The sequence below is a fragment of the Protomyctophum parallelum genome, assembly GCF_964188405.1.
Source record: "Protomyctophum parallelum genome assembly, chromosome: 21".
NCBI lineage: Eukaryota > Metazoa > Chordata > Actinopteri > Myctophiformes > Myctophidae > Protomyctophum > Protomyctophum parallelum.
Window position 1 is genome coordinate 28356834 of NC_139713.1, and position 13330 is coordinate 28370163.

Below are 13330 nucleotides of genomic sequence, written 5' to 3' on the forward strand. Positions count from 1 at the left end.
TTCCATCTTAGGGGAACTTTTCGAAGCTCCCCAAAACCACCAGCAACTAAAGTATACATCCTTAATAAGGGTATATTTAACATACTGTATATATACATTTATAACTTCATGGTGGGCTGACAGCAAAATAATAAACTAATTAACTACATAAACTAAACGCAAACCATCAACAGTAATATAATATGCAAATGAAAGTAAACCTATCTTAACGCCTAACAAAACAACAGGAGGAAAAAGGTGATCAGACACGCTATACACCCCTACCAAGCCCTTCTGCTCATTCAAAGAATACATCCAACAATCGTGTACCACAGACGAAAAACAGTCTTAAGTCCAAATTTCAGACTGACCCCTCCACGAAATGGCCTTGTTGTCCTGACCCCTTATCTATCATTTATACATTATGGATAAATAGTGTGGACTTAGACTGTTTTTCGTCTGTGGCATTCAATATCCATGAAAAAAGTGAGTGATAGCTGTCAGTCTGTCTGGAGTTGGTAGGATAAGATGAGAGAGAGGGGAACACAGGAAGAGGGAGGGGGGCAAGGGAAAAGGGGGAGGAAGGGAAGGAAAGTGAGAGAGGGAAGAGAGAGAGAGTGAGCGAAAGGAAGGAAGAGACAGGGAGAGAGAGAGAGCCTTCACCGACACAATAAACCCAGCAAGTTAACAAAAACGTTTTGTCAATTTGCGTTAGTTTGCGTTATCTTGTTAGTTTTAATTAAATACATAAACCCTGGTGCCTATTGTCTACTCTACAATGTTCACATACATTATCAGAAGACCGAGGATCAATATCATGCTCCCATGTTTGTCACAAGACATAAATTATAACAAAGACAGTACTGTAGTAAGGCACTCACATTGCAATGAATAGTATAAATTATTCCACAAATGTCATTTTGACATAAACACACCCGGAATCATTATCATGTTGACCTTTGTATACATTACTCACCAAACCTCCAAATGTGTTACTGTTAGTAGGCGGGAAGTGACAAAACAGTGATAAGTGGGTCAAGGTTTACAAAATGCTGACTTTGTATAGCTCCAGCATTCCAGCATTCCAGCATGAACGCAAAGCTCAGTTGATGATTTAACTGTCCTGAATCATAATGGACAGGGACACTTGCTCTGCTGTGATTGTCCTTCTTTTGGTTTCAAATATATGCACAACGTTAGGTAAGTGAGAGTGTTTAAATGCAGACGTCCAGTGCTATTTGTGACACATACTGTATCTAATACCGTGTATATATACTGTACTGTATAGTCTCTGTCTTATCTTTGACAGGACAGACATGTGCAGGAAACTGTGGCACCAGATTAGACTTGTGTTCTTGCCACCCAACATGTGCATCGCTTGGGAGCTGCTGTACGGATTACAAAGACCACTGTGTGAACATCCTTCCCTATTCTGGGTCCATTTTTGGTGGAACTGATTTTGTTGTGCTTGATACAAGTTTCAATGAGAGTTCCCAGATTGTGTGCAGGTAGGACATTCTACTTTACCTTTGTAATATCTTGAAGGGATTTCACACGTTTCTTTCCATCATATTTTTGTGGCTGAAAAATACTAACTACAAGGGGCTTATAGTCATGACTTTTTGAGAGGCGCTAGCCCCTCCTATGTCCAGCTTTGAGGGTTTGTGTAACTGTAAACACAAACATTGTCTTAACACAGGACGCAAATTGTGATTGGCCGGAATGAGATGATATATATGATGATAAGAGCGCCCCTCACTTCACACGGGTGTGATGCTCTTAAACCCTATATATACTGTAAACTTACTTGTTTGATCGCCCAAGGCTCTATACTTGGTCAGCTCCTTTTTCGCTCTACACCAAATCTCTTTGGGGATAATAGCACATCTACAAGCTCACAAGTTGTTCACATAATCACATTACCACATTGTGAACTTATAGAGCTGCTATTTTTGCTGAACCATACAATAGGGAGGAACGTTGGGGACATGTCATTAATCTATAGTATGTTTCATAATTATAAATGTGTTGTTATATACATATATATATTTTTCTTCCATAATGATAGGTTCAACGATATCATCAACACTGTGGGGTATGTCGATGAAAACAACAGAGGCCATTGTATCTCACCCCTCTTGTATGAAACAGGATGGGTTCCTTTTCAAATCTCTTCAGATAATGGCACAACATTCAACAGAAATGGAGCATGGCTATCAGGTATAATAAGTGTGCAATTGAGGCATTCTTATTATTCTGTGGTTGACCTCTGAAAACCTGTACTACAGCATTTTCTTTGAGTTCCTATTCATATGCTGAATGTTTTTCTTTTTAATTAAAATCCTGACAGTGCATACTGGCAAATTAAATGCTCAATTCAAGGCAGTTTTAGTCAACTCAACAAAATGGCAGTACTATGGCACACCTAATGTTGGAGGCGGTCTTGACATGACATGGACCCCCAAATTGGTCCGAGCCGAGAGGGTAAATATAGAGGTCTGGGGTTACGCTGAAACAGGTGAGTGCCAGTGAGTTGATCCAACTCAATAACTAGCCTTAATGAATCATTATAAATATAATAATAATAAAATAAAAATCAAGTGAGAAATACTATGGCGTTTTATTCTCCGTAGGAGAGCCCTACTCACAACGTTGGCTGGCCAAGTGGGAGTACCTGTATTCTCTGCACAGGGATCATCCAAACAACGGCGCCTTCACATTTGTACCAAAACCAGCAGAAAATGATTTTTCAACATGGGAGCTTGGCTCTTTACGTATTAGCCCCAGCAGCTACCCAGATGGCATTTGGTATGTGTATTGAAAATAAAATGTGTAGTCATGAACACTATTTTCTGGTTTAACCACTTAAACCCGTACAGTACTTATATAGACCCGAGTTCCCCAGTACTACATGCTAGGTGTGCAAACCATCCACGCTACACAAAATGTCTTTGCCAGAAATACTCAATATACAAGCTCATCACATTAGTGTGTATTGAGCTTGTAGAGTTGATATCTTCACTGAATGTTTCCCTCAGAATAGAGACAGTAAGGTGCATGTGGTTAAAACAATTACTGTAGCACTCTCTTTCTATGAACAATTGCCCTGTTACAAACCTGTCACATTTCTAAATCAATGTGTACAATAATTGCTTCTAAATGTCTTAATAGTAAAATGGTATGCACTGACTTATTAAGAGATAGTCCTATATGAAAATTTGCAATGAATAAAGACAATGAGGGATTAATTGCTGTCTGTATTGTGAATGGCTATAGTAATGTGCATGCTGTGTGGAGTGAAGACCATGCTCTTGCCTGGCACCTGGAGGAGAAGTTTAGGCAGGATTCAGCAACTTGGGCCTTGGAAAAGTGCGTGGCGTGGGACCAACTGGAGAGGTTGCATCTGCCTTACTTCCTCAATGAGACCATAGACTGTCCATGCACGTTGGCCCAAGCGAGAGCAGACACAGGGAGATTTCATGTAAGTATGCTGCGGGAAAAAATAAGATTTAGGTTGAAATCATTAACAGACAGTGCCTTCGATCACTGCCTTATTGTAAAACACGGGCAGCATTTACTCTGTGTTTTAATGGATGCTGATCTGGTGAAAAAGGTTTCCCATAAAAGCTTGTCGAATGGAACTTGAGAATCTTTAATTGTGTCATTGCATACATAAAACTTACAAATGGGGTGAAATGCACCGGAAGTAAAACGGTAGAGCTGCTTCTCATTACGTTTTCACGTGACCTTAATGGCTAAATGTATTGATTCAGATAAACCTTTTATTGAACACTGGATGAGGTTATTTCAAATTTCCATGAAGAGAGGCCTTAAATTTGTGTCTTAACTGTGTTTACCGCTCAGTTGAAACTAAAGTAGCCTTGTGGCTTTTATTTTTGTTTGCATTCAAAACTAAAGTTATCCAGACAGTACTGAACATAATACAGTCACGTTTTGTGTTTAGTGGAATCTTTTTTTGTTTTTTCCAGGAGCTGGTAGCGTTTATCGGCAGACTTGCTTTATTGCTATTATATATTTTTCAGTTACTAAATTAGATAGTATGCTGAAGAGAGGCAGGGAAGTGTTGATTCATGATTATTGGTTGACATATTGGTTGAACCTCAGGACACTCAGATTACCCTTATGTGCACATGCAGAATTATATGAATACATTTACAGTTGCATGCACAGTTAACTTGTACAGGTCTTCAATTTCCTGCCAGCTAAAAGATGTGAATGATCTAGCCTTTCAATGAGGAGATTGTGTGTACATCATGTATATTTAGGGCAGGTGCTGGATAAACAGGTAGAAATATGCACACTGAGTTAGAGTTAACAAGTGCAATGATTCAAATGGTTTATGATAGACAGAGGAACATGTATACCAAAGTCATGTATAAGACATGTAATAATGTGAGCCAGAAGAAGCAATCAAATCACAGAGACAAATCAAAACTGTCTCCACCCTTCAGAGCATGACTCAATGACTTGATGAATAAACTAAAAAATAAAGTAAAACGATAATCAATAATAGCAAACAACCAATGGTCAATAGAAGATAAGTACATTCTAGAAAACCAGGCCTATCCAGTTGATAGGAGTTTTAGTTCATAAGTCTCTGGTGAAATTCAAACCAGCAATCTTCTACACAGGGCAACAAGTGGACAACTGCTAGACCATTGAGGTATATTCTGGTGGTTCATCCAGAACAAACAGCCAGAGAGAGTATTCGTATCCTATAATAGGTGAATAGTGGGGTGCCTGCTGGCCTAGTGGTCCTACTACTACTACTACTACTACTAATAATAATAATAATAATAATAATAATAATAATATGTGAATAGTCAAACATTCAGCAACAATACCAGATCCTTAAACAGCAAAAAATTGTTGGCGTAGAGGGAAAAAAGGAGGGGACCAAATATAGACCCGTGTCGGACCCCAGTCAAAGAAGTATATGGGGCTATCACTGATTAAAAGGATTAACTTATTGAATTAACTTGTTGGTATTGATACGATTCCTTTCACTTCAGACTGACTATGGCTGTGATATAGAGAAGGGCAGTGTGTGCACCTATCACCCTGGATGTGTTCATTGTGTGAGGGCCATACAAGCTAGGTGAGTCTTTGACCTGTAATACTTTATCAGTTAAATGTATTCCTGATATTTCTTGCACTTTCCCACACTGGCCTTAGTGGCCTGTAGCATTCTTGTTCTCACTGACCTACATTAGCAAGTATATTGCATAGATCAATAATATGGTTGAAAATCTCTAACATTTATTTTTGGTAGCCCTAAATATGCGGCAGGGCAACAATGCTGCTATGACAGCACAGGGGCCCAGGTCCTGACTGCAGACTCTATTGGAGGGAGTACCCCAGACAGAGCACACGACTGGGGCTCGCCTCCTTACAAGAATCCCCCCAGGGTCCCTGGAGAATCCCACTGGGTCTATGATGTCCTTAGCTTCTACTACTGCTGCCTATGGTCCGACAACTGTCACTACTACTTCACTCACCGGCCCTCCAGTGACTGCAGAACCTACCATCCGCCCAAACTGGGTGAGTGAGAAACACTAAATATATTTCTCTACGAATGTTCCGCCCAATAATATGTAGGCTAATGCTTGGGTTAAAGTGGCTAAATTCTCATTATCACATAATATTTGGTACTGTACTACTGTATACATTTGTCTGTTGATAATGTCAGTGCAGATCAATTTATATTACAGCAGTTTGGATGTCTTGTGTTAGGTGTGGTGTTTGGAGATCCCCACTTCATAACGTTTGATGGGGTCCGCTACTCCTTCAATGGCAAGGGGGAATACTCCCTGGTGATCTCGGGCAGCAAGCAGTTGACAGTTCAAGGTAGAACAGAGCCTGTAACTCTTATGAATGGTAAGTTGTTGGAGGTTTGTAATGTCTTTAAGTAGGTTATAATCAGTGTTGGGCAAGTTACTTTGAAAGCGTAGCTTGTAAAGCTACAAGTAGCTCACCATGGCAGTAGCTTGATCAAGCTACATAGCTACCACCGGAGAGATGTAGCTTGTAAAGCTACAGCTACATGGAAAAAGTAGCTCAAAGTAGCTCAGCTACTTTTTATTTTTCAGCGTTAAATTGAGAATGTACATGCGGGAGACCCCTCCTCCCCTCTGGGAGACCCCTCCTCCCCTCTGGGAGACCCCTCCCACCCTGCTCCCCTCGGGGAGACCCCTCCTCCCCCTGCTCCCCTCTGGGAGACCCCTCCTCCCCCTGCTCCCCTCTGGGAGACCCCTCCTCCCCCTGCTCCCCTCTGGGAGACCCCTCCTCACCCTGCTCCCCTCTGGGAGACCCCTCCTCCCCCTGCTCCCCTCTGGGAGACCCCTCCTCCCACCCTGCTCCCCTCTGGGAGACCCCTCCTCACCCTGCTCCCCTCTGGGAGACCCCCCCACCCTGCTCCCCTCTGGGAGACCCCTCCTCCCCCTGCTCCCCTCTGGGAGACCCCTCCTCCCACCCTGCTCCCCTCTGGGAGACCCCTCCTCACCCTGCTCCCCTCTGGGAGACCCCTCCTCCCACCCTGCTCCCCTCTGGGAGACCCCTCCTCACCCTGCTCCCCTCTGGGAGACCCCCCCACCCTGCTCCCCTCTGGGAGACCCCTCCTCCCACCCTGCTCCCCTCTGGGAGACCCCCCCACCCTGCTCCCCTCTGGGAGACCCCCCCACCCTGCTCCCCTCTGGGAGACCCCTCCTCCCCCTGCTCCCCTCTGGGAGACCCCTCCTCCCCTCTAGGAGACCCCTGCTCCCCCCTGGGAGACCCCTCCCACCCTGTGATACCAGGGCCAATCAGAGGCCAATTAGAGGCAGCTGTCAAGTGCTGATATGCCCTCAAAGCAATCAGAAAAAGGAACAGTCCTTGATTTTTCAAAGGGGGTTCTAGTACAAGAATTAACACAGCAACCAATGGTCAAAATTTATATATTTCTTTCATGTTATTGCCCAAAATTGTAGCTTGTAACTTCAGTAGCTAAGCTACAAAAAATGACCCAAAAGGTAGCTGAGCTACTTGACGAGGTACACAAATATGAATGTAGCTAAAATACCACAAGCTACAGCAAAATGTAGCTCAGCTACGTAGCTCAGCTACATGTAGCTTAATACTCCCCAACACTGGTTATAATGGCTAAATGACTCATTAAAGGGACACTTTTGCAAAAATATATGTTAATGACGTTAAGATGTAGAACACTTTCCCGGGGTCTTTATATGTGTAATATGTGGTTTTAGATATTTTAGATTTGAGCAGTGTCCATGATGTCATGGACAGTGGGCTCAGTTACTTCCTGGACTACATGTTGTCTCAGTAAGACAGCCCTCCCCTATCAACAAGGAGAAGCAGTGCACCAAAGCATTATGGGAATTGTAGTCCAGGAAGGAAGTGAGCCCAACACCATAGACGCCTCTTCCGACTCTGGGGCGTCTGTATCTCAACGGAAGGCAACATGGAGGCAACAGGAGGCAATGGTGATGCGTGATTCGATTGCATTGGCAAGCTTTCCCGAGATTCCTTCCGAAGCATAGCGGAGCAAAACTGAAGAACGGAAGGGGACGTTCGGTTGGCCAATCAGAGGCGCAACTCCCTCTTTCCCAGCAGCACTTGCCTTCCGAGATTCCGCTTGACTTTCTCCTCCCGTTGGAGACAGGGCACTCCAATGAACCGTAGCTGCCAATGAGCCATCTATATTTTTTAATATCTATGATGGACAGTGGACACTGCTAAAATGTAAAATATCTAAAACCACATATTATACACATAAAGACCCCCGGAAACTGTTCTAAATCTTCTAAATGTCATTAAGATATATTCTTTTGCAAAAAGGGTGAAGTGTCCCTTTAACTACTTAAAGGTAGGGTAAGTGATATTCTTTTGTTAAAGTAAGTGTTAAATACATCTATTCTGATCATTGCTAGTATAAAGTGTTTGTTCAGTAACAGTCTCCATGTCTCTCCAGCTTTTTGGCAAACAGAAAACTAATATTCAGGTCAGGATACCAATTGTATCCAATCAGGCGAGAGAACTCACACAGGATACAGGATACATAGATCTATGACAGGATAAACAAGTCAAATGGGAAGTGATGACAAGGAAATGAGCTGAACAAATTGGACAGGGAGACCCCGTTCCTGAACAAATACTATATAGCAGTGATTATTATCAGAATACAGTTTTAACCTTTTAACAAAAACCAAAATCTGTTTGTTTTCACAAGAAAATATCACTTACCCTACAAGCCCTATATTGTATGCTTTGCAAAAGAGTTTAAATTGTGAAAATAGCAAATCTACAAGCTCAAAACACATTGCGACGTACCGAGAGCTTGTAGATCGACAATTTTCACTAGTTTTGAAAGATGTATAAACCTTTAAAAATATTTTTACAGACATACAATCCTCAGAGAAACGTTTTTTAAACAAATTCTTATTCACCTACTCTTATTTTCATGCCGTTATAGGAACTATAGTGAAAGCTACCAAAATGTCAGCAGTTGCAATGCGTGAAGGGCCCTCTGATGTTATAGAGGTGAGACTTGACAACAGGAAGCCCAACCTTGAGGTGCTCCAGAATCAGAAATCCCTTTCCTTTGCAGAGCAAAGCTGGATGGACTTGAAAGGTAACAAGAATAATGACTCATAGATATATGGGGTGGTGCAGGGGTATACAGTGGCGGCCTGTGGGCCAGAGCTGGCCCGCCAGAAATAATATCTGGTCCTGCAAATTATTTTGTAAATTATTTACAATATCTGACTAACAGTACCACATTATAAGATAAGGACAACAATGACTTTGCATTGCACCGGGTAGGATGAACGATTTTAATGTTTTAATGCCATCTTCTTTGCACTTTAGACTTTTGGATGAAAAACAGTCTAAACATTAATATTCTTTTAAAAGATTTAAAAAAAAAAGTTACTAACCAGTAGTGTGTATAATATGCCAGATGTATTCAAGAGCATCTTACACATTTGAACCTCTATATGAACTTTGATAAAAAGATCAACATGAAAATATATAATTTAATTAATTTTACCAACCCCTCTTTTCTAGGTGTATTTGTGTTTTCACCCAGTCCTACAAATGTAACTGTCATGTTCCCTACTGGCGCTGGCATTGAAGTGCGACTAAGGGAGGGAACCATGACGACTACTGTGCTTCTACCAGAGGAATTCAGCGGTTCCACACTTGGGCTGTTAGGGAAATTGAATGGGGACGCCGGAGATGACCTTATTACCAGTAATGGCACAGTTGTGTCCAATCAAAACAATGAAGAGTTGTTCCGATTTGGAGGAAGCTGTAAGAAACAACACTTTAACATTCAAGTTAAATGTGTGGTCAAATGTGGCCCTGTACCGTTAACCCCAAAGGGGAATTAATATGAATACGAGGGGAATTATGAAAATAAGCTATATCGCAAGGTGCTAAGGGAGTCCATCAGTCCAATGTGTTGCGGAAAAGACAGACAAGGATATACAGTATATTAATTGGTCATGTCTCACACAATACAACAAATCAGGCCTTGTGACTATCAAAAATATCAAACTATGCAGCTTTAAATTAAATTAAGTGTAAAGGAATTACACTGTCATGTAACCTTGTGTCTGTAGAAGTGATGATCATTACATGGTGCCAAGTTTGTTATCACAGAGGAAGCTAATTGAAAGCGCCACAATTATCTGCACAGTGATCGCATGGACAATCGTCTAAATTCATTCTCCTCTCTGAACTTGCAGTGAATTATGGGTAGTGTAGGATCAGACAGAAAAATGTCATGTTCAGAATGGCACTGACCATAATCAATCATCACAATTTATGCCACAAGTTTTAGTTAAAACATTGTATTACCAATGTGTTACAGGATAAATACTCAACTGCTGTTGATGGATGCTTTTCATATCATGTTTTTGTTTGTGTATTCCAGGGGCTATATCCAACGAGTCTTCCTTGTTTACATATGATTCAGAATATCTTCTGAATACATATCTCTATGCCCCAAAACATGACCCAAGTTTTGTTCCAGTGTACTCTGTACCTGATAATCCAGATGATCCCCTGCTCAATCAGGCATCTGGAATATGCTCTGGGGAAGGTTCTGCGTACTGTAGGTATGAAAAAAGATAAATGCATTAATAAAGAATATCGTCGCTGTCGGGTAGACATTTTACATCATCTTTTTATGTTCCCCTCACCACCTCATAAATTAATGCCATTGGTCATCCTTGAAGTCTGTCTGTGGGTTTTATAACTATTTAACCAATGAAAGTAATACAAGAGCTTAATAAATGGATACATTCGAACACAACTGAAAAGTAACAGTTTTGGACTACAAAGTACAAACGTTTCTGTTTAGAATAGTGTTTTTCCCTTACATGCTTGCATAATGGTAGTAAGAAATATCAGACGGCCACATTGAAATGTATTTGTATGTTTGTGTTGTAGATATGATATCCTGGTGGGCCGCAGCCCGCAGTTGGGAAATGCTACCATGGTTTCTTTTCAGAGTCACATGTCTCTTGTGGATGATCTAGCACCAGGTGGATGGATAACTAATTAGATAAAGAATTTATAAACTTTGAAATAGCCATTATACTATACTGTGGTGTCAATGCTATAGCCTAAACTATTGTCATTTCTTTCCTGTGTAGTGGTGTCATGCGGCTGGCTTTCTCCTCCAAAAAATGGGATGAAGGAAGGGACAAGATATTTAAAAGGTGCTGTGGTGAAGTTGTCCTGTAATGCTGGATATACCCTCATAGGGTCTGAGGAGCGCATATGCCAAGAGAATGGCCAGTGGTCTGGAGAAACGACAGATTGTGTGGCAGGTAAGTCAGGTGATATGCAAACCCTAGGTGATATTTGACAAATTACTTGGGAAATGGGTCAGTAGGCTACCACCAACACCATTAAAGAGCTTGTATATTGTATACAGTCAGAAAATAAAAACTATTGGGAATATTTATATATAAATTTAATATTTTAAATTATGTGACTATTATGACTATTATGACATGCCCAAAGGGTTGCCAGGGTTAGTTGAAACAGCTGCATCAATGTACAATATTTGTTATATTTCAGATAACCTCACAGGAATTGTGGTTGGTTCAGTAATCGGAACTTTGGCACTGATTACAATGGCAGCAACAGTCATACTCCACTCCAAAAAACAAAAACAGAAAAGGTATGGTATGGTATTGTAAAGACACACTCAGTAGCCAGGAAATGTGCAGCCTGTTAATTCATTGTAATAAATCTAAGCAAAATCTTCAAGCAAAACAGTCACAGGAAAGTTCAGTAACAAACATCAGTTAAGTTAGTTAGAGATGGAAGGCTAGAAGTAAACAATACTGCCACGGTCTCAAGGGGCATCTAGGGAACCCCAGGGTTATTAAATGGACCCTTTAACTCTGACAGTGAGTGTTATGGTGGTATACAGTAGGGGAGGATGGGGGAAGATGAACCACTTTTTACTTAAGTTGTCCTGGAAGCAAGGCAAAATGAGATGGCAGTCAAATCTAATGATCTACACATATTTCAGGATGTCCTCTATCAATTGAAATGATGAGTAAGCAGCTATGACAAAGGGCCATGAAAATATGACCTTTTCAAAAAAAAAAAAAAAGTGGCTCAATTTGCCCCAGGTAAGGGGTAAGTTGATCCAAAATTTAACCACATGATATTTTAATGTAAAGAGCTTAAACTTGAACAGGTAATGTATTCACGTATTGAAAATAATTTAATAACAGTTTTCCCTTTTGCAAATAGTCTTATTTATCTGTTTATTTATTATTTAAACAATATAAAGACAATTAAATAAAGTTTGTTATTCAGAACCTTATAATATTTGCACTATTGTTAATACAATATAGCAAATTTGCAAACATTTGCAAACATCCAAATTAAAGGTCATTCAGTATAATTTGAGTAGCTAATACTTAATACAAAAATATGAATGGTGATTCACATTAAGAAAATTGGCTCAATTTACCCCAAGGAATTGGTTCAACTTGCCCCATGGCCACTTTTTGACAAAACATGGCTAGCTTAATGCTCCAGGATAATGTTTAGCTAAATGATTCACATGGGTTTTATACATTGGTATATCACCAACATGCATGATATATAAGTTTAGACCTGGGTGCTTTTGCTTTAATATAAAAATGATTATTCCAGAAAAGTTTATTTTTTTACTTTGACCAGCAAAAAACACTTTTTTGTGTATAAATGTACTTTCCACTTTGCCCATGTGTCTCTCATCTTCACAGTCAGGTTGAAATGGTGGGTGTGTCCTGATTTTGAGGTCACATGACAACTCATGTGTGTAGTTTTAAAGATACAGGGGGTGGTTCAACTTACCCGACGGTTCATCTTCCCCCATCCTCCCCTACCTAAATTGAACAAAATATACTGTATAAAGGAGAGCTACAGTAAGGGACAGGGGAGAGGAATACTGAGGGGGCAGAACTGAGAAGCACTGATTAATAGAGGTCAGGTGAGAGTAGTTATACACAGAGGACGATGATCTCTGGAGGGTGTTGACAATTCACCTTTAGCTAAAGCCCTGCCCTCAGTGCCCTCTCGTCTCCGACTTAGACACTCACACTTGGACACTTTCCAGCCGGGCTCATTCATTCCAATTTAACTATCATGGATTTTACACATTAAATACTGGTTAATATTTGGAACCAGACCTTCAAAATCTCTGTCAACAATGCCATGCCATATGCACTGGAAAAATATGTGCGTGGCATTTCCTTTTTAAAACAATGTTTTATCATATAGGAAAACTATTGGTGGAGAGGTTTGTCTAACCCATGTTATGCTTAGCTGTTATTGGACCATAGCAGTTTGGGGAGGGGCTTAGCTATAGGTAAATTATAGATATCTAGTGGATTATTTGTCTTCTGGTGGTGATTGTTTTTCTCTATGTGTTTTCCATCTCATTTAGGAAAAACTGCACAGTCTGAAGAAGCTGAAGAAGTCACTGTGGCATTCTAACCAGAACTCCATCACTTAGTATTACACATTACAGCCTCATGTAATATGGAATGGCAGAGAGAAGGTAGCTGAAGGCTATATTATGCTAAATTCTTATCATGTCCGGCCTGTAATTGCTACCAGGTTAGTGGTTCAAACAACCTACAGTATTAGCTTCGCTACTATGATCAGTCTGAGAACCCATCGTCAAAAAATTATTAGAATTTGCAGTCTGTCTCGAGAGACTATAATGTCGGGGTAATGCACCTATACTTAAATACTGTAACACATGACTTATTTTACTATTGCAAAATAGGTTTCAATCACTGAAATGCATGACTTTCAA

At 40.6% G+C, this 13330-nt stretch overlaps 1 protein-coding gene across 1 annotated transcript; it reads left to right on the forward strand.

The window, feature by feature from the left end:
* Window positions 1-1112: 1112 nt before the first annotated feature.
* On the forward strand, window positions 1113-13024 carry susd2 (sushi domain containing 2; the record flags this gene model as incomplete). The annotated part of the gene is made up of 16 exons (XM_083793349.1): window positions 1113-1179; window positions 1289-1487; window positions 2048-2199; window positions 2330-2497; window positions 2613-2787; window positions 3256-3460; window positions 5013-5098; window positions 5273-5541; window positions 5734-5877; window positions 8468-8626; window positions 9061-9306; window positions 9932-10115; window positions 10450-10544; window positions 10656-10832; window positions 11086-11198; window positions 12956-13024. The coding sequence occupies 16 exons, from the start codon at window positions 1113-1115 to the stop codon at window positions 13022-13024; spliced, it is 2508 nt and encodes an 835-aa protein (XP_083649475.1).
* Between the last annotated feature and the right edge of the window lie 306 nt (window positions 13025-13330).